The 20,348-nt window shown below is 45.5% G+C and overlaps 1 protein-coding gene across 5 annotated transcripts in view; it reads left to right on the top strand.

Annotated features, from left to right (window-relative positions):
• The window catches only part of daam2 (dishevelled associated activator of morphogenesis 2), a 391,719-nt gene that overhangs the window by 139,122 nt on the left and 232,249 nt on the right, over positions 1 to 20,348 (top strand). For all 5 annotated transcript variants that reach the window (XM_068027781.1, XM_068027780.1, XM_068027792.1 and 2 more), the window contains one exon: positions 12,909 to 13,114. In XM_068027781.1, the coding sequence (XP_067883882.1) occupies positions 12,944 to 13,114 (171 nt within the window). In that variant the 5' untranslated portion in view covers positions 12,909 to 12,943. The remainder of the gene's footprint in view (positions 1 to 12,908; positions 13,115 to 20,348) is intronic.

Below are 20,348 nucleotides of genomic sequence, written 5' to 3'. Positions count from 1 at the left end.
TAAAATATATTTTTAAGAGTTTGATTATTTTGCAGAGCTTACATGTTTACGAACTGCCCTTGAGGGTACACTTATTGAATATTTGATGTATATCTATCGGGTCTGGTTGATATTCTGGTCATTTAAAATGGTTTATAGTTTCTATGTGTACATGTACAATGAGTGCTGGTTGGTTGAGTCTTAGCTCAGTGTCTGGTGGGTCCTGAGCTACCTAATAAACAAGAAGGTTCTGGGTTCAAGTCCCACACAAGGAACTTGAGCACAAAATCTAGGCTGACACTCCAATGCAGTACTGAGGGAGTGCTGCACTGTCGGAGGTGCCGTCTTTCAGATGAGATGTTAAAGCGAGGCCCCGTTTGGCCTCTCAGGTAGATATTAAAGATCCCAGTTTGAAGAGTAGGGGAGTTCTCCACAGTTCCATGGCCAATATTTATCTCTTAGCCAACATGACAAAAACAGATTGTGATGTAATGGTAATGTCACCGAACTAGTAATTCAGGGACCCAGGCTAATGCCCTGGGGACATGGGTCCAAATCCCACCATGGCAGCTGGTGAAATTTAAATTCAATTAATTAATACATTCAATTAATTAATACAAATGACCTGTTGCCAAGCTCTTTTGCCAGGGATGAGATAGGCCAACGACAGTCTTCCCACCTAGAAGCCAATTAAGGCCCTTAAGTGGCCTATTAATGGCCATGTAAGGGCCTCTTCCACCTGCCGCTGGGATTTAACTAGCGGTGACAGGTGCCTTTGCCAAACGGGAAGGGCGCCTCGTATTGCAAGGTGGGCTTGGGGGTGGTGGGGGGCGGGTGGAATAAATCTGTGGCCCAACCCCCCACTTCCCATCGCCGGGGCCTTCTAGACTGGCCCCGGCAATACTGCTTCACTTATCCAAGATCTGGAGTTCCAGCACTGAGCCTGGGTCCATGGCCTCTGCAGTACTGGTAGTGGCCACCATGGCTGGCCCTGTGATTGGCTGGCAGCTCTAGGAGGCGGGATCCCTGTCTTTAAAGGGACGGAGATCCCGGTGCCGGAAACTACGCTCCGGAACAACGGAGGATCATGCCGGGGGCTCGAAAAGGCCTCTGCAGGGTTCTCCCGGCCTTTTTGGCCCAGTGGCGGGAGCCCCTCCAGCTGCACAAAGTCCAGCCCCTGCTTTGGGAAATTTAAAGTTTCACATGGGTGCCGTACAGCATGAGGTTCTGCTATATCCCATGTATCACTTTTTGAGATGGCTCCATACAAAATATTTACAAAAAGAGCTACTTTTATTGTTCATTTTTAAAAAACAGAATATTCTCACAATTAATTTTTATAAAAAGACACATGGATGAAATGTGGTCAATATCCCAATGGAAGCTTTCTTCCTAAAGACTGTAAACAATGTGCAGTTTGTTAACTGGCATTAGTGTTTGAAAAATCTCCTCATACACAGTGGGGGGAATGAACTTTAACCCCCCTCCCTCTCCCCCCAGTATAAATGATGGGCGGTGAGGGGGATGGGGGGTGGTTGGTGATAATAAATAACAATGAAAAGATAAATCTGGTACATTACTTCAAGTTAAATGGTTACAATTTCAATCTCTATTGTTGCAATCCTGCTGCTTATGTGAGTGGCTGATGCCACTGAAGATGAGGGGATGCCTTGTAATATCTTGCAAGAAGTATCACAGGAAGGTGTTCACGTTGCTGGCCGGAATTTCCTGTGGGGGTGATAAACAGAGGTCAAGATTGTTTCCAGGTGCCGAACCCACCCACTGGGGGAAACAGTCACTCTCCTGCGATTTTCCCTGGGGTGATCAATAAATGGCCAGAGGGCGGGTTGCCGTCCAACTAAGGACCAATTAGAGGCCTTCCAGCTTGAAAGGAGCAGCATAATGCAATGGAAGGTAACTAAGAGAGAGGGGACTTCAAGATGGACACACTCTCTCGAGAACCTGGAGGCCAACAGGAAAATCCCAGTTGGCCTCCTTTAATTGGCCGTAAGTGGCTCTTAATGAGCCTGGTTGGCTAGCTACCACAAGTGGGCAGGTAGCCCTGTCAGCCCCTGATCCCGCCGCCTTGGCAAAAATGACCCGAGAGTGGGATGGAGCCGCAGACCTGCAAGCTGGCTGGTGGGGCTATTTTTACCTTCCACTCACCTCCGATCCCCGCCCCGTTGGGGACCAAAGATCCAGCTCTGGGCGCCAGAAAGTGGAAAGAGTGTTCCAATCTTCAGAGCTAGCAAACCTCAAATCAACGAGCATTCACCAACTCTTGATCTTACTGCTTAATATCTTGTGACTAGTTAGTCTGTGCCTTCCTGAATAGGCAGTTCGCAATTCTGATGGAGTCTTGCAAAAAATGAATAAAAAGCCTCCACAAATGAGTAGTTGTTGGTGGATGCAGTATCCTTAGTGAAACACGTTGCCATGGGACGCAGTGCTGAGAGAGCTATGACGCACTCGGAGCTACATTGAGGAAATATTTCCAATGTAGTCACATCACCTGGAAATTCCTTCATCACACTGCGCTGTCTGCATTCAGAAGGTTTTTTTTCTTTGAAATAGTACAGTAAATGGAAAGAAGCTGGATTTGAGCTTCTGCTGATAGATGAGATAGGGGGCAAAGCACTCACACAATCACTTCTATTCGATGAGAATCCTGCCAAAGAGACACTAGACAATAGCGCACAGCTATTGCTGAAGGATCAAATGCTTTGCACTTAGCTCAGGTTTTAAAAAATCCATCATTTTATTTTCTCTGTCTTTCCAGCCTGCCAGGAACATGGGGTAATCCAGGGAGACTTAGTTCCTCTTTGCAAATTGGAGTGTCGCCTCTTAGCAGGCTAGGTTCTGAAGCTTGGTTTGCTTTAAACCCTCGACATTAAAAGAAAATCCTGAATTCTGCATTAAAATTAGCTGAAAATGTCACTGAGAGAGGACTATAAAGATGGCTGACACGGGACATGGAAATACCGGACTGGAACTGTAAATTCTCCTGAGCTTGGAGAACTCAAGCGGACAATCTTCTCTTATAAATGAGTTGGTTAGAATCCATGATAAGGTACAAGGTTAGAGGAACCGACTGGATTCTTGCTTATGGAGATTATTTGGATCTTAGATGACATTTAGTGACAATAGCTGGTTAAAGGGTGAGGGAAGACTGGGAATTACTAGGCTCTGTGGCATCAAAGTCTGACAACTCAGTAACCAGTGCTGTCCAACAGTGTAAGTAGGAAACTTCCCACTGATAACTAGATGGTGGTCTGTCACACACCAATGGATGACACAAACTCTTTTCAATCATGTGGGTTAACAAGAACAAAATAAGCCTTTTGTGAAATTATTGTTCTTCCCTCCCCCTATCTCCACCAGCACCATAGCTACTGTTTGTGTAGTTCAGCTGTGAGATGTGTCGGCCTTTGCTGTTTGGCGCTGGACAGTTCCTGGCAGCCTTTGACTACACCAATGGGGGTTTTGTTTCAGCTGTAAGCAAGAAGACAGATTCAGCTTTATCTATTGTTGGAGCAGCGCTTCAGTGCTACTGGGCTGCCTTTGTTTCTGTACTGCAGCGTCACACCACCCTCAAATACATTTAGTATGCGCAAGCTGGGGTTAGGACAGAGCTTGAAGTTACACTGACAAGGAAACATGTCGTGTAATTCTGTGCAATGCTGCTCCTACCTGAAAATCCAGATCTTCCACTGGGGCCTGGTTGTTCTGTGCAAACGCTCCTACCCAGACAACAAGATACTCCCTTTTGAAAGAATGAGTGATGTCCCTTTGCTTAGCAGTGTGAGACAGCTGTAGTAATCCCTTGGCAGAATTCGAGCAGCACTATCTCACCCGGTTACTTTGGATGATTAGAAGAGCTTATTGGAAAACCTGAAGTGTGACCATCTGGTTCCTTAGCAACTTTGTGTGTGTGTGTGTGTGTTATAAAGGGAGATGAGAGAGGGATAGTAGTTGGAATTGTACCTCTGATATCCATGATTATATTTTCACTATTACTAGTCTGCGAGTGATTTACCATTTCACCATCATTTCAGCAGTTGTTTTTGATATTCTTTTTCAATTTCAAACTGTCAAATGTTTATAGAACAGTTATCATACGAGTCCCTTTCGCTTTAAGGCACTGAGTGAGGAAGGGTTATTTGAATATTAACTTAAAACCCGGTCCACAACCAAACCAATGCCCTGTTGAGCTCCTCATGTACCGTAGTTTTTTATTTTCATGGGAACATTAGGACAGGAGGAGGCCATTCAGTCCCTCAATCATGCTCTTCTATTAAAATAGATCGTGGCTGATCCACATCTGAACTCAATTTACCCACTTTGCTGTTTATCTCTTCATACCCCTTACCTAACAGAAATCTATTTCCACCTCCAACCTGCAGTCCTTTCAAGCCCATGCTTGCTACCACCTAACCACCATGTCTTGCCTTTTGTTCAACCATAGTGGTAGGAACATTGGAACTGGAGAGGCCGTTTAGCCCCTCAAGCCTATTCTGCCATTCAGTAAGATCATGGTTGAACTGTGACCGAACTCCATATACCCGCTTTTGCCCCATATCCCTTAATACCTTTGCTTAACAAACATCTTTCAATTTAGATATAAAATTAACAATTGATCCAGCATCATTTGCCATTTGCAGAAGAGAGTTCCAAACTTCTACCAGCTTTTGAGTGGAGGAGTGTTTCCTAATTTCTCCATGGAGCAAAGGGGATTGAGAAGAGATTTGTTGGAGGTGTACAAGATTATGACAGGATTAGATAAGTTAGATAAGGAAAAACTGTTCCCATTAACTGATGGTAGAAGGAGTAGGGGGACACAGAGTGAAGGCTTTGGGTGAGAGATGCAGGGGGAATGTGAGGAAGAACCTTTTTATGCAGCAAGTGGTAATGACCATGACGGTGGTGGAAGCAAAGACAATCATTTCAAAAGGAAATTGAATAGGCATTTGAAGGAAACAAACTTTCAGGGTTACGGGGATTGAGTGAGGGAGTGGGACTAGATTGCTCAGCGGAGAGCCAGCATGGACCCGATGGGCCGAATGGCTTCCTTCTATGCTGTAACTTTTCTATGGTTCAATGGTACTATGGTAAATGACTCAATTAATGCCAAATTAAGGGCCTCATCCCACATTGCCAGTATTAGCCCAGCGGTGGGTGGGTTTGTTGGCACACGAGGAGCACGCTGCACAAACCTTGTGGGTTGCTTGCTGCCTCCAGTTCTGGGGGTGGGGTGGGGTGGGGGGTCCCTTGTTAAAAGGCACTTAGTACCTGATCACGGGACCTGGCATTGCGAATAGGGGAGGGGGGGGGGACTGCTGACAGCCATCCTCCTGCCCTTGCTGCTGATCCCCCTGCAGTCCCCTCCACCGTGGTCCCCACCCCACAAAACCCCTCCAGCCTTAACTCACCTGTGACCTGGGTCCAGCACCTCCAGTGAGCACCTCCAGAGCAGCAGCCACTGCCTCTGCAGTGTCGTGCCAGCCTTTGATTGGCTTGCAGCTCTCAGCAGGCGGGAGTTCTGTTGTCAGGGTCCTTAAACCTGGGGAAGGCCCGCTGCTGTCCTTTAAGTACCTAATTGGCATGTATGAACATACGAACGTACGGACCTACGAATTAGGAGCAGGGGTAAGACACTCAGCCCTTCGAGCCTGGTCTGCCATTCAATAAGTTCATGGCTGAATCGATTACTCTACATTTCCCCCTACCCTCAATAACCTTCCACCCACTTGCTTATTAAAAATCAGTCTACCTCTGCCTTAAAAATATTAAAAGATTCTGCTTCCACTGCCTTTTGAGGAAGAGAATTCCAAAGACACACAACCCTCAGAGAGAAAACATTTCTCCTCATCTTAAATGGGTGACCCCTTATTTTTAAACAGTGACCCCTAGTTCTAGATTCGCCCACAAGGGGAAATATCCTTTCCATATCCACTCTGTCAAGACCCGTCAGGATCTTATATGTTTCACCTCTTACTCTTTGAAATTCCAGCAGAAAGAAGCCTAGCCTGTCCAATCCTTCCTTGTAAGACAGCCCACCCATTCCAGGTATTAGTCTAGTAAACCTTCTCTGTATTGCCTCCAATGCATTTACATCCTTCCTTAAATAAGGAGACCAATACTGTACAGAGTACTCTAGATGTGGTCTCACCAGTGCCCTGTATAGCTGAAGCATAACCTCCCTACTTTTGTATTCAATTCCCTTTGCGATAAACGATAACTTTCTATTAGCTTTCCTAATTACATGCCTGTACCTGCATACTAACCTTTTGCAATTCATGCACTAGGAAACCCAGATCCCTCTGCGTCTCTCACCATTTAGATAATATGCTTCTTTTTTATTCTTCCTGCCAAAATGGGCAATTTCGCACTTTCCCATATTATACTCCATTTGCCAGGTCTTTGCCCACATACTTAACCTATCTATATCACTTTGTAGCCCCCTTATATCCTCTTCACAACTTACTTTCCTACCTATCTTTGTGTCATCAGCAAATTTAGCAACCATACTTTTGGTCCCTTCATCTAAGTCATTTATATAAATTGGAAAAAGTTGAGGCCCCAGCACAGATCCCTGTGGCACACCACTCATTACATCTTGCCAAACAGAAAATGACCCATTTATGCCTACTCTCTGTTTCCTGCTAGCTAGCCAATCTTCTATCCACGCCAATATGTTACCCCCTACACCATGAGCTTTTATTTCCTGCAATAACATTTGATGTGGCACCTTATCAAATGCCTTCTGGAAATCTAAGTACAATACATCCACTGGTTCCCCTTTTTCCACAGCACATGTAACTCCCTCAAAGAACTCCAATAAATTGGTTAAATATGATTTCCCTTTCACAAAGCCATGTTGACTCTGCCTGATTACCTTGAATTTTTCTAAATGCCCTGCTATAACATTTTTAATAATAACTTCTAACATTTTCCCTCAGACTGATGTTAAGCTAACTTGCCTTTAGTTTCCTACTTTCTGCCTCCCTCTCTTTTTGAATAAAGGGGTTACATTCACTATTTTCCAATCTAACAGAACCTTCCCCGAATCTAGGGAATTTTGGAAAATTAAAACTAACACATCAAGTATCTCACTAACCACTTCTTTTAACACCCTAGGATGAAGTCCATCAGGACGCAGGGACTTGTCAGCCCGCAGCTCCAACTATTTATTCAGTACCACTTCCCTGGTGATTGTAATTTTCTTGAATTTCTCCCTCCCTTCCATTTCCTGACTTACAGCTAATACTGGGATGTTACTTGTATCCTCAATAGTGAAGATCGATGCAAAATATCTGTTCAATTCATCTGCCATCTCCTTATTATCTATTATTAATTCCCCAGATTTACTTTTTATAGGACCAACATTCACTTTGTTAACTCTTTTCTTTTTTAAATAGCTATAGAAACTCTTGCTATCTGTCTTTCTATTTCTAGCTAGCTTTCTCTCGTACTCTAATTTTACCTTCCTTATCAATCTTTTAGTCATTCTTTGCTATTTTTTATATTCTGTCCAATCTTCTGACCTGCCACCCATCTTTGCACAATTATATGCTTTTTCTTTAAGTTTGATACTATCTTTAACTGTTTTAGTCAACCACGGATGGTGGGTTCCACCCTTGGAATTTTTCATTCTCGATGAAATGTATCTATTCTGTGTATCCCCTTAAATGTCTGCCACTGCATCTCTATTGACATATCCCTTAACCTGATTTGCCAATTTACTTTAGCTATCTCTGCTTTCATGCCCTCATAATTGCCCTTATTTAAGTTTCAAATACTAGTCTTGGATTCACTTTTCTCTCCCTCAAACTGAATGTAAAATTCAATCACCTTATGATCGCTGCTATCTAGGGGCACCTTAACTATGAGGTAATTAATTCATCCTATCTCATTGCACAATACCAGTCTAGTATAGCCTGTTCTCTGGTTGGCTCCAGAATGTATTGATCCAAGAAATTATCCCAAAAACATTCTATGTACTCATTGTCTAGGCTACCTCTGCCCATCTGATTTTTCAAGTCTATAAGTAAGTTAAAATTGCCCATAATTATAGCTGTACCTTTCTGACAAGCTGCCATTATTTCTTCCTTTATACCCCGTCCTACAATGTGTTTAATGTTAGGTGGCCTGTACACCACTCCCACAAGTGACTTCTTGCCTTTATGATTTCTCATCTCTACCCAATCTGCTTCTACATTGTAGTCTCTTGAGCTTAGGTCATTCCCTCTCTATTGCGCTAATACCATCATTAATTAACAGAGCTACCCCTCCACATTTTCTTAGCTTCCTGTCCTTCTTAAATGCCATGTACCCTTCAATATTCAGGTCCCAATCTATGTCGTCCTGCAGCCATGTCTCTGTAATAGCTATCAGATCATACTTATTTATTTCTATTTGTGCTCTCAGTTCATCTGTTTTATTTTGAATGCTACATGCATTCAGATACAGAGCCTTTAGTTTTGTCCTTTTATTATTTTTGTAAGCTCTAGCCGTATCTGTTGATTTACTCTTAGATTTGTTTGCTCTGTCCCTTCCTGTTACATTCTGTTTATCATTTCCCATATTAATACCTTTCTCCCTTGCCTTGTCTCTACTCCTTGATTTACCATATCTTACCAAATTTGATCCCTTGCCCCCACTATTCAGTTTAAAACCCTCTCTGCTTCCCTAGCTCTGCTGCTTGCTAGTACACCAGCCCCAGCCCAGTTCAGGTGTAGACCGCTGCAAAGGTACAGCCACCACTTTCCCCAGTACTGGTGCCAGTGCCCCACGAACCGGAACCCACTTCTACCACACTACGCATTAATTTCTCCAATCTTGTTTGCCCTATGCCAATTTGCATGTGGCTCAGGTAATAATCCGGAGATTATTACCTTTGAGGTTTTGCTTCTTAATTTGGCGCCTAGCTCCTCATACTGATTATGCAGAACCTCTTTCCTTGTCCTGCCTATTTCGTTGGTACCTACATGGATCATGACTAGATCCTCCCCTTCCACTATAAGTTCCTCTCCAGCCCTGAGCAGATGTCCCGAACCCTGGCACTGGGTAGACAATACAGCCGTGTGGACTCTCGCTCTTTGCTGCAGAGAACAGTATCAATCCCCCTAACTATACTGTCCCCTACTACCACTACATTCCTTTTTTCTCCCTTCACTTGAATGGCTTCCTATACCATGGTGCATGGTCAGGTTGCTCATCCACCCTACAGTCCCCACTCTCATCCAAAAAAGCTGAAAGAACCTTGAACCTGTTGGACAATCGTAAAGGCTGAGGCTCCTGCACTCCTGCCCTCTGGGTCCCCTTACCTGCCTCAGCTGCAGCCACACTCTCCTATCCCTGACCACTGACCAAATTAGAAGACCCTGTCCTAAGGGGTGTGACCGCCTCCTGGTACAAAATGTCCAGGTACATTCCCCTTCCCCTTCCCTGATATGTCACAGTGTCTGCAGCTCGGACTGCAGTTCAATGACTCTGAGCTGAAGCTCTTCGAGCCGCAAACACTGGCATCCAGGAGCTCCCACATGCTGCAGCCGTGACACATCACCTGTCTTGCCATCCTTAATGTGTTTGAAATAACTACTTAATTATTTTATTCAATTATTTATTTTAGGTTCCTTTTTTTAGATATTTTATTAAGCTTACCACGAGTTCCTTTACTATTTTAAATGTTTTGATTAGAATATACCTTAGTCACTTACCAGATACTCACCAAACAGGGAGCTTCTTCCCAAATCAATCATTTACCTGCTTGCCTGTGATGTTTGATGCTATGTTTGATTTAAATTAAATTAAATTAAAAGCTGACCTGTATACTGACTGGCGACTCTCTGTTTCCCTGCTCTCTCTGTTGATTGTGACATCACTCTGATATCACTTTTTCCCTGCTCCGCTCCTGCCTCACTTCTCTCTCCACTCCCACTGTGCTCCTCTCAGCTCCCGCCGTGCTCTCTCTCTCTCCACTCCCGCCGTGCTCTCTCTCTCTCCACTCCCGCCGTGCTCCTCTCTCCACTCCCGCCGTGCTCCTCTCTCTCCACTCCCGCCATACTCCTCTCTCCACTCTTGCTGTGCTCCTCTCTCTCAGCTCGCGCTGTGCTCTCTCTCTCAGCTCCCGCTGTGCTCTCTCTCTCTCCACTCCCGCCGTGCTCTCTTTCCACTCCCGCCATGCTCTCTCTCCACTCCCGCCGTGCTCCTCTCTCCACTCCCGCTGTGCTCCTCTCTCTCCACTCCCGCCATACTCTTCTCTCCACTCTTGCTGTGCTCCTTTCTCTCAGCTCCCGCTGTGCTCTCTCTCTCTCTCAGCTCCCGCCATGCTCCTCTCTCTCTCAGCTCCCGCTGTGCTCTCTCTCTCAGCTCCCGCCGTGCTCTCTCTCTCTCCACTCCCGCCGTGCTCCTCTCTCCACTCCCGCTGTGCTCCTCTCTCTCCACTCCCGCCATACTCCTCTCTCCACTCTTGCTGTGCTCCTCTCTCTCAGCTCGCGCTGTGCTCTCTCTCTCAGCTCCCATCATGCTCCTCTCTCTCTCAGCTCCCGCTGTACTCTCTCTCTCAGCTCCCACTGTGCTCTCTCTCTCAGCTCCCGCCGTGCTCCTCTCTCTCTCAGCTCCCGCCGTGCTCCTCTCTCTCTCCACTCCCGCTGTGCTCCTCTCTCTCTCAGCTCCCGCTGTACTCTCTCTCTCAGCTCCCGCCGTGCTCCTCTCTCTCCACTCCCGCTGTGTTCTTCTCTCTCTCAGTTCCCGCTGTGCTCTCTCTCTCAGCTCCCGCTGTGCTCTCTCTCTCCACTCCTGCTGTGCTCCTCTCTCTCTCAGCTCCCACCATGCTCTCTCTCTCAGCTCCCGCCGTGCTCACTCTCTCTGCTCCCACTGTGCTCCTCTCTGTCTCCGCTCACGCTGTGCTCATCTCTCTGTCTCTCAGCTCCCGCCATGCTCCTCTCTCTCGACTCCCACTGTGCTCCTCTCTCTCTCTCCATTCCCGCTCTGCTCCTCTCTCTCTCTCTCCGCTCCCGCCGTGCTCTCTCTCTCTCCGCTCACGCTGTGCTCATCTCTCTGTCTCTCAGCTCCCGCATACTCTCTCTTTCTCAGCTCCCGCCATGCTCCTCTCTCTCCACTCCCACTGTGCTCCTCTCTCCCTCTCCGCTCCCGCCGTGCTCTCTCTCTCTCCGCTCCTGCTGTTCTCCTCTCTCTCTCTCTCTCTCTCCACTCCTGCAGTGTTCCTCTCTCTTTCTTTCAGCTCCCGCCATGCTCCTTTCTCTCTCCACTCCCACCGTGCTGTGTAATGCAGTGGGCCTTTCCCAGAGGAGGCGATGTGGGTCTCTCGCTAGTAGTTTAGCCGGTGACTGAGAACCCCGTCATCCAGATAAAATCCCAGCCATTGTCACTGATACCAGTGGGATTTGAATTCATGTCTTTTGGATTAGTCTAGGCCTTGGAATTACTAGTGTAGTAACACAACCACTGTGCGGCTGTATTTTTTTTTCACTTCCTCTTGCTTTTGTGAAGAGTTCTTTATGTCTGATGCAACATAAATGAAATGTGTGGAATCCAGTTGAAGATCTCAAACAGGTTTATTACAGCTAAACTATTATACAGTACAGAGTTACTATTTACAGAGCCTTACTCTGGATGTGAGAGTTGCAGAGTGTCTCTGGCTTTGAGTCACATGACTGTGTCCTGGTACTTGGCTCATCAGCATACTAAGATCTTAAAGGGACATCACTCTTAAAGACAATCATATGACAGCTTTCCCTTGCCATCTTCTCTCGCATATTCACACGCTCTTTTATAGGCTGTACCATGTTCTCACAGGCTTGCTTTCCATTTATCTCCTTACAGGACACATTTCCTGTAAAATACAGAAACTCCTGTAGAGATGGGAATTTGGAATGTGACCTTTATTGTTCCTTCTCTTTAACCTTGAAGGGTGATATTATTTTTTAATATGTGCGTTCCAAGGATGTGGGCTTCACAGGCAAGGCTGCCATTTTTTTGCCTATCCCTAGTTGCCCTGAGAAGGTAGTGGTGAACCGTTTTACACCATTGCATTCGGTTTGATAAAACTGAGTGGCTTGTTTCATCACTTCAGAGTCAGTCAACCATAGTGGTTTGGCACTGGAGTCACATATAGACCAGACTAGGTAAGGACAGCAGATTTTGTTCCCTCAGGGACATTAGTGAACCATTTGGGCTTTTATGAAAATGCAATATATTTATGGCCACTTTTACTGATACTGTTATTTCTATTTCCAGATTTTTAAAGGAGAATTAAAATTCTTAAACTACTAGAGTGGAATTTGAACTCATGTTCTCTGGATCAATGGTCCAATTACATAAGATACAGAGTAAAGCTCCCTCTACAGAAGGTCTTACGAGGAAAGGCTGAGGGACTTGAGGTTGTTTTCGTTAGAGAGAAGGAGGAGGAGAGGTGACTTAATAGAGACATATAAGATAATCAGAGGGTTAGATAGGGTGGATAGTGAGAGTCTTTTTCCTCGGATGGTGATGGCAAACACAAGGGGACATAGCTTTAAGTTGAGGGGTGATAGATATAGGACAGCTGTCAGAGGTAGTTTCTTTACTCGGAGAGTAGTAGGGGCGTGGAACGCCCTGCCTGCAACAGTAGTAGACTCGCCAACTTTAAGGGCATTTAAGTGGTCATTGGATAGACATATGGATGAAAATGGAATAGTTTAGGTCAGATGGTTTCACAGGTCGGCGCAACATCGAGGGCCGAAGGGCCTGTACTGCGCTGTAATGTTCTATGTTCTATGTTCTATGTTCTATAACCATTGTATAGGCATATGCAGCCAAGCCAACATTTTCTTCTCTTAGGAATACCGTTGAGACAATTGTAGGTTGCAGACATGGCCCAGTGCATGATGTTTATTCACCACTTCTGTTTTTCTATTCTCTTACAGATCATGAGCTATAGCTAGCACGACAGACGGTGACCATGGCGCCACGGAAGCGGAACAGGCATGTATTGGGATTTCTTTGTTGCTTCCAGAGCAGCGATCACCCAGAGATCACCTTCAAGGACAGCAGCGTGCCACTACAGCTTCTGGAATTCCCCCTACCAATCCCACCTGCCGATGAACTCAACGCCAGGTTTGCAGAACTCGTTGTAAGTGTTACTCAGTTTTATAAGGGAACAGCCTTGGCTGTCATGCTTATCTTTCCAGGCTTTGATGATCATACGCTTGGGAGGTACTGCTGTAGAAGCCTTGCTAAGTTGCTGCAGTACATCCTGTAGTCAGTACACAGTGCAGCCACGGTATGCAGGTAGTAGAGGGGGTCAGGGTTTAAGGTGCTGGATGTTGTGTTATTGGTTCTCAAGCAAACATGCCAAACGCAATGGGCAGGATTTTGTTCCAGCCCGACATCAGGTTTTGTGGTGGGATGGGTGGGAGGGACCAGCGAATCAGAGTGGCAGCGATCACCATAGAGCCTAACACGGGATTGCTGGGCCTGATCTTCCTGGTGCCGGTGAAGCAATGTAGAGGCACATTCGCCGCTCTGCGATGTGATCCTACATTATATATTTAAAATAAATCTCAGCATAAATTTAAATTTAAGTCCTCGTGATCTTACCTTCAGTTCCTAATCTTGAGCATGTCGTGCAGCACGCACACGCCTACACTTTCCTGTCCAGCAGAAACTGATACCATCGAGGTGGTGAAGGGGTCAAATCTGCACTATTTAGTGTATGCAGAGGAAGGGGTTAACGCTGCATTATTTAGAGCATGGAGGGAAAAGCTTATATTCTGCATTATTTAATGTATAGTGGGGGCTGGGGTCAACTCTACATTATTTAATGTATGGAGGGGGAAGGGGTTAACTCTGCATTATTTAGTGTATGGTGGGGTAGGGGGTTAGGCGGCACAGTGGCGCAGTGGTTAGCACTGCAGCCTCACAGCTCCAGCGACCCGGGTTCAATTCTGGGTACTGCCTGTGTGGAGTTTGCAAGTTCTCCTTGTGTCTGCGTGGGTTTCCTCCGGGTGCTCCGGTTTCCTCCCACATGCCAAAGACTTGCAGGTCGATAGGTAAATTGGCCATTATAAATTGCCCCTAGTATAGGTAGGGAAATATAGGGTCAGGTGGGGATGTGGTAGGAATATGGAATTAGTGTAGGATTATTATAAATGGGTGGTTGATGGTCGGCACAGACTCGGTGGGCGGAAGGGCCTGTTTCAGTGCTGTATCTCTAAACTAAACTAAACTAAACATTATCCAGTGTGGGTGGGGAAGGGGTTAACTCTGCATTATTTAGTGTATGGTGGGGGAAGGGGTTAACTCTGCATCATTTCGGGTATGGTGGAGGAAGGGGTTAACTCTGCATTATTTATTGTATGGTGGGGAAGGGTTTAACTCTGCATCATTTCGTGTATGGTGGGGGAAGGGGTTAACTCTGCATTATTTATTGTATGGTGGGGGAAGGGGTTAACTCTGCCTTATTTATTGTATGGTGGGGGAAGGGGTTAACTCTGCCTTATTTATTGTATGGTGGGGAAGGATTTAACTGCATCATTTTGTGTATGGTGGGGGAAGGGGTTAACTCTGCATCATTTATTGTATGGTGGGGAAGGATTTAACTCTGCATCATTTCATGTATGGTGGGGGAAGGGGTTAACTCTGCATCATTTCGTGTATGGTGGGGGAAGGGGTTAACTCTGCATTATTTATTGTATGGTGGGGGAAGGGGTTAACTCTGCCTTATTTATTGTATGGTGGGGAAGGATTTAACTCTGCATCATTTCGTGTATTGTGGGGGATGGGGTTAACTCTGCATTATTTATTGTATGGTGGGGGAAGGGGTTAACTCTGCATCATTTCGTGTATGGTGGGGGAAGGGGTTAACTCTGCATTATTTATTGTATGGTGGGGAAGGGGTTAACTCTGCATTATTTATTGTATGGTGGGGGAAGGGGTTAACTCTGCATCATTTCGTGTATGGTGGGGGAAGGGGTTAACTCTGCATTATTTAGTGTATGGTGGGGGAAGGGGTGAACTCTGCATTATTTTGTGTATGGTGGGGAAAGGGGTGAACTCTGCATTATTTAGTGTATGGAGGGGAAGGGGTTAACTCTGCATTATTTAGTGTATGGTGGGGGAAGGGGTTAACTCTGCATTATTTATTGTATGGTGGGGAAGGATTTAACTCTGCATTATTTAGTGTATGGCGGGGAAAGGGGTGAACTCTGCATTATTTATGGTATGGAGGGGAAGGGGTTAACTCTGCATTATTTAGTGTATGGTGGGGGAAGGATTTAACTCTGCATTATTTAGTGTATGGTGGGGAAGGATTTAACTGCATCATTTTGTGTATGGTGGGGGAAGGGGTTAACTCTGCATCATTTATTGTATGGTGGGGAAGGATTTAACTCTGCATCATTTCATGTATGGTGGGGGAAGGGGTTAACTCTGCATCATTTCGTGTATGGTGGGGGAAGGGGTTAACTCTGCATTATTTATTGTATGGTGGGGGAAGGGGTTAACTCTGCCTTATTTATTGTATGGTGGGGAAGGATTTAACTCTGCATCATTTCGTGTATTGTGGGGGATGGGGTTAACTCTGCATTATTTATTGTATGGTGGGGGAAGGGGTTAACTCTGCATCATTTCGTGTATGGTGGGGGAAGGTGTTAACTCTGCATTATTTAGTGTATGGTGGGGGAAGGGGTTAACTCTGCATTATTTAGTGTATGGTGGGGGAAGGGGTTAACTCTGCATTATTTAGTGTATGGTGGGGGAAGGTGTTAACTCTGCATTATTTAGTGTATGGTGTGGGAAGGGGTTAACTCTGCATTATTTAGTGTATGGTGGGGGAAGGGGTTAACTCTGCATTATTTAGTGTATGGTGGGGAAGGGGTGAACACTGCATTATTTAGTGTATGGTGGGGGAAGGGGTTAACTCTGCATTATTTAGTGTATGGTGGGGGAAGGGGTTAACTCTGCATTATTTAGTGTATGGTGGGGGAAGGGGTTAACTCTGCATTATTTAGTGTGTGGTGGGGAAATGGTTAACTCTGCATTATTTATTGTATGGTGGGCGAAGGGGTTAACTCTGCATTATTTAGTGTATGGTGGGGGAAGGGGTTAACTCTGCATTATTTAGTGTATGGTGGGGGAAGGGGTTAACTCTACATTATTTAGTGTATGGTGGGGGAAGGGGTTAACTCTGCATTATTTAGTGTATGGTGGGGGAAGGGGTTAACTCTGCATTATTTAATGTATGGTAGGGGAAGGGGTTAACTGCATTATTTATTGTATCGTGGGGAAGGGGTTAATTTTGCATTATTTAATGTATGGTAGGGGAAGGGGTTAACTCTGCATTATTTAGTGTATGGTGGGGGAAGGGGTTAACTCTGCATTATTTATTGTATGGTGGGGAAGGGGTTAACTCTGCATTATTTATTGTATGGCAGGGGAAGGGGTTAAATCTGCATTATTTATTGTATGGCGGGGAAGGGGTTAACTCTGCATTATTTATTGTATGGTGGGGAAGGAGTTAACTCTGCATTTTTTAGTGTATGGTGGGGGAATGGGGTAACTATGCCTTATTTAGTGGATGGTGGGGGAATGGGTTAACTCTGCATTATTTAGTGTATGGCAGGGGAAGGGGTTAACTCTGCATTATTTATTGTATGGCAGGGGAAGGGGTTAACTCTGCATTATTTATTGTATGGCAAGGGAAGGGGTTAACTCTACATTATTTAGTGTATGGTGGGGGAAGGGGTTAACTCTGCATTATTTAGTGTTTGGTGGGGAAGGGGTTAACTCTGCATTATTTATTGTATGGCAGGGGAAGGGGTTAACTCTGCATTATTTAGTGTTTGGTGGGGAAGGTGTTAACTCTGCATTATTTAGTGTATGGTGGGGGAAGGGGTTAACTCTGCGTTATTTAGTGTATGGAGGGGGAAGGGGTTAACTCTGCATTATTTTGTGTATGGTGGGGAAGGGGCTATTTCTGCGTTATTTAGTGTATGGTGGGGAAGGGGTTAACTGCATTATTTAGTGTATGGAGGGGGAAGGGGTTAATTCTGCATTATTTAGTGTATGGAGGGGGAAGGGGTTAATTCTGCGTTATTTAGTGTATGGAGGGGGAAGGGGTTAACTCTGCATTATTTAGTGTATGGAGGGGGAAGGGGTTAACTCTGCATTATTTAGTGTATGGAGGGGGAAGGGGTTAACTCTGCATTATTTAGTGTATGGAGGGGGAAGGGGTTAACTCTGCATTATTTAGTGTATGGAGGGGGAAGGGGTTAATTCTGCGTTATTTAGTGTCTGGATGGATGCGGTCAATTCTGCATCATTTTGAACTATTTGCAGGGCTGGTAGCCTTTTAAAAATGGTGCCAGCATCTGTTCCGGCATCAGGTGATCCATGAATGGCGTAGCCATTACCTCCCCCGCCACTTGATTGGGGAGAACAGCTGCCGTCAGTATGTTAAGTGTCTGCCATGGAGCAGCTCCCGAGTGGGGCACCGGCCTTTTTCCACAACCACTGCTGCTCCTGGTGGTGGGAAAACAAAATGCAGCCTTGATGAGAAGGATTGGTAAATTGAACGAAGGGTTCATTATTAAAGAAGAACAGACTTGCAGCAGAGCTCTTCAATATATGTGCTACCTGCTGACTGACATTACTTCAACTCCTATATTACATGTTAGCTTGCATCACTTCCCGTGATGATGTATCACTAAACTATTTACATATTCAGTAGTATGTTAACTTTTATTAAAACAGTTAAAGCAATATCACAACAGTGGATGGGGTTCTGATTAAGTGCCTTGCTTTGCCCTGGATAGTGTCGAGCCTTTTGGGTGTTATTGAAACTGCACCTATCCAGGCAATGGAGAGTATTGCATCACACTCCTAACTTGTGCCTTGTCGATGGCGGAGCAGTTTTGGGGAGTCAGCAGGTGACTTACTCACTGCACAATACCCAACCATTGACCTGCTGTCGTAGCCACGCCATTTGCATGGCTGGTTCGGTTCAGTTTCTGGTCAATGATGACCCCCTGGATGTGGATGGTGAAGGATTCCATGGCAAGTGGCAGTCCTCCAATTGGTATTCACTTGGGAAACTGGACATTGAGTGTAGACAGGCTAGTTGATCTGGAAGAGCGTAACAGCAGAGCCCCGTCCTGCCCTCACCCAACATCCACACACATTCACTTTGCCACAGTCGTAGCTGGATAGTGATGAGGTAAAACATCGCAAGGCGCTTCACAAGAGCGTAATCAGATTAACATTGACACCGAGCCAAAGAAGAAAACATTAGGACAGGTGACAAAAGCTTGATCAAAGATGTAGTTTTCGAGGAATATCGAAAAGGAAGAATGCAAGAACACAAGAAATAGGAGCAGGAGTAGACCATATGGCCCATCAAGCCTGCTTCGCCATTCCATACAATCATGGATGATCTTAGGCTTCAACTCCATTTCCCTGCCCACTCGGCATATCCCTTGATTCCATGAGAGACCAAAGATCTGTCTATTTCAGCCTCAAATGTATTCAACGATGGAGCATCTGCAGCCCTCTGGAGTAGAGAATTCCAAAGATTCACAACCCTTTCAGCGAAGTAATTTCTTATCATCTCAGTCCTAAATGATTGGCCCTTATCCTGAGACTGTGCCCTCGTGTTTTAGATTCCCCGACCAGCAGAAACAATCTCTCAGCGTCTACCCTATCCAGCCCCTTCAAAATCTTACATGTTTTAATGAGATCCCTTTTCATTCTTCTAAACTCCAGAGATTAAAGGCCCAATTTATTCAGCTTCTCATCGTAGGACAATCCTCTCATCCCAGGGACCAATTTAGTGAACATTCACTGTACCGTTTCCAGTGCCAAGAGAGAGGGGTGTAGGTAAAGAAGTTTAGAGAAGGAAATCCAGAGCTTAGGACCCCAGCAGCTGATGGCATGGCTGCCAATGGTAGAACAATGAAAATCGGAGATGTACAAGGTACAATATTGGAAGTATGCAGAGTTCTTTGCGGCTGCAGGCCTGGAAGAGGTTGCAGAGATAGGGAGACGGGTGAGGCCATTACGGATTTTGAACATGGGGATCAGAATTTTGAATTTGAAGCTTTGGTGAATGGAAAGCCAAAGTATGTCATTGAGCTCGGGGTGATGAGTGAACGGAAGGCTTGGTGTGAGTTAAGATACGGGCAGCAGAGTTTTCCAGGCCAATACATATAGTGACCCTCACCCCCACACTCCTCCCCCCTACCCCTCCCCCCCCCCACCGCCTGCTGCCTTTCTCACTCTGTGTATTTATGCTGATTCTTGTTCCAATTAACTCCCTGAGTGTCTGGCATGAGAAGAAGACTTTGAAACGCTGACTGTCTTTGGAGGCTCCACATGCGAGAGCTCGACAATAAATGGAAACAGACAGCGCTGAATGTTGAAGGTCAGTCCTCCAGTGAATTGTTGAAAAGAAAAGTCTCATTCTTTCAGAATCAAAGCTGTCGGATGAACAGCCACATCATTATGGAAAATTGATTTTCTAAAGAGAAAAGAAAGGAGAAAGTTCTCTTCTGAAGATGATGACTCACACTGGGTCACAGTTCTACGGGCATTTACAGACTCCCGCTGAGCAACCTCTCTTCACTAGTGAATCCAATTGACAGCATTTGTGGGATATTTGTGCTCACTGACCTACATTGGCTCCCATTTGAGCAAAGCCTCGATTTTAAAAATTCTTATCCTTATTTTCAAATCCCTGCATGGCCTCACCCCTCGCAGTCTCTTTAAACTCCTCCAGCCCCGCAAGCCTCCAAGATATTTTTTCATAAGATTAGGAATGGTGGTAAAAGAGGTGGGGGGGTGGCATTGTTAGTTAGAAATAGTGTAACAACTGCTGAAAGAATTTTCGAGGAGGATCTGCCGACTGAGGCACTGTGGGTTGAGGTCAGGAACAGGAAAGGAGCAGTCACCTTGATGGGAGTTTTCTATAGGCCCCCCAATAGCAGCAGGGAGGTGGAAGAGCAGATTGGGAAACAGATTTTGGAAAGGAGCAGAAGTCACAGGGTAGTAATTATGGGGGATTTCAACTTCCCAAATATTGATTGGCAACTCTTTAGATCGAATAGTTTGGATGGGGTAGTGTTTGTGCAGTATGTCCAGGAAGCTTTTCTGACTCAGTATGTAGACTGCCCGACCAGAGGGGAGGCAATATTGGATTTGGTACTAGGTAATGAACCAGGGCAAGTGATAGAGCTGTTGGTGGGCGAGCACTTTGGAGATAGTGATCACAATTCTGTAGCATTCACTGTGGTAATGGAGAGGGATAGGTATGTGCAACAGGGCAAGGTTTACAATTGGGGGAAGGGTAGATATGATGCTGTCAGGCAGGAACT

Source organism: Heterodontus francisci, chromosome 3 (assembly GCF_036365525.1).
Source record: "Heterodontus francisci isolate sHetFra1 chromosome 3, sHetFra1.hap1, whole genome shotgun sequence".
Lineage (NCBI taxonomy): Eukaryota > Metazoa > Chordata > Chondrichthyes > Heterodontiformes > Heterodontidae > Heterodontus > Heterodontus francisci.
This window is presented reverse-complemented; position numbering and strand designations above follow the sequence as displayed.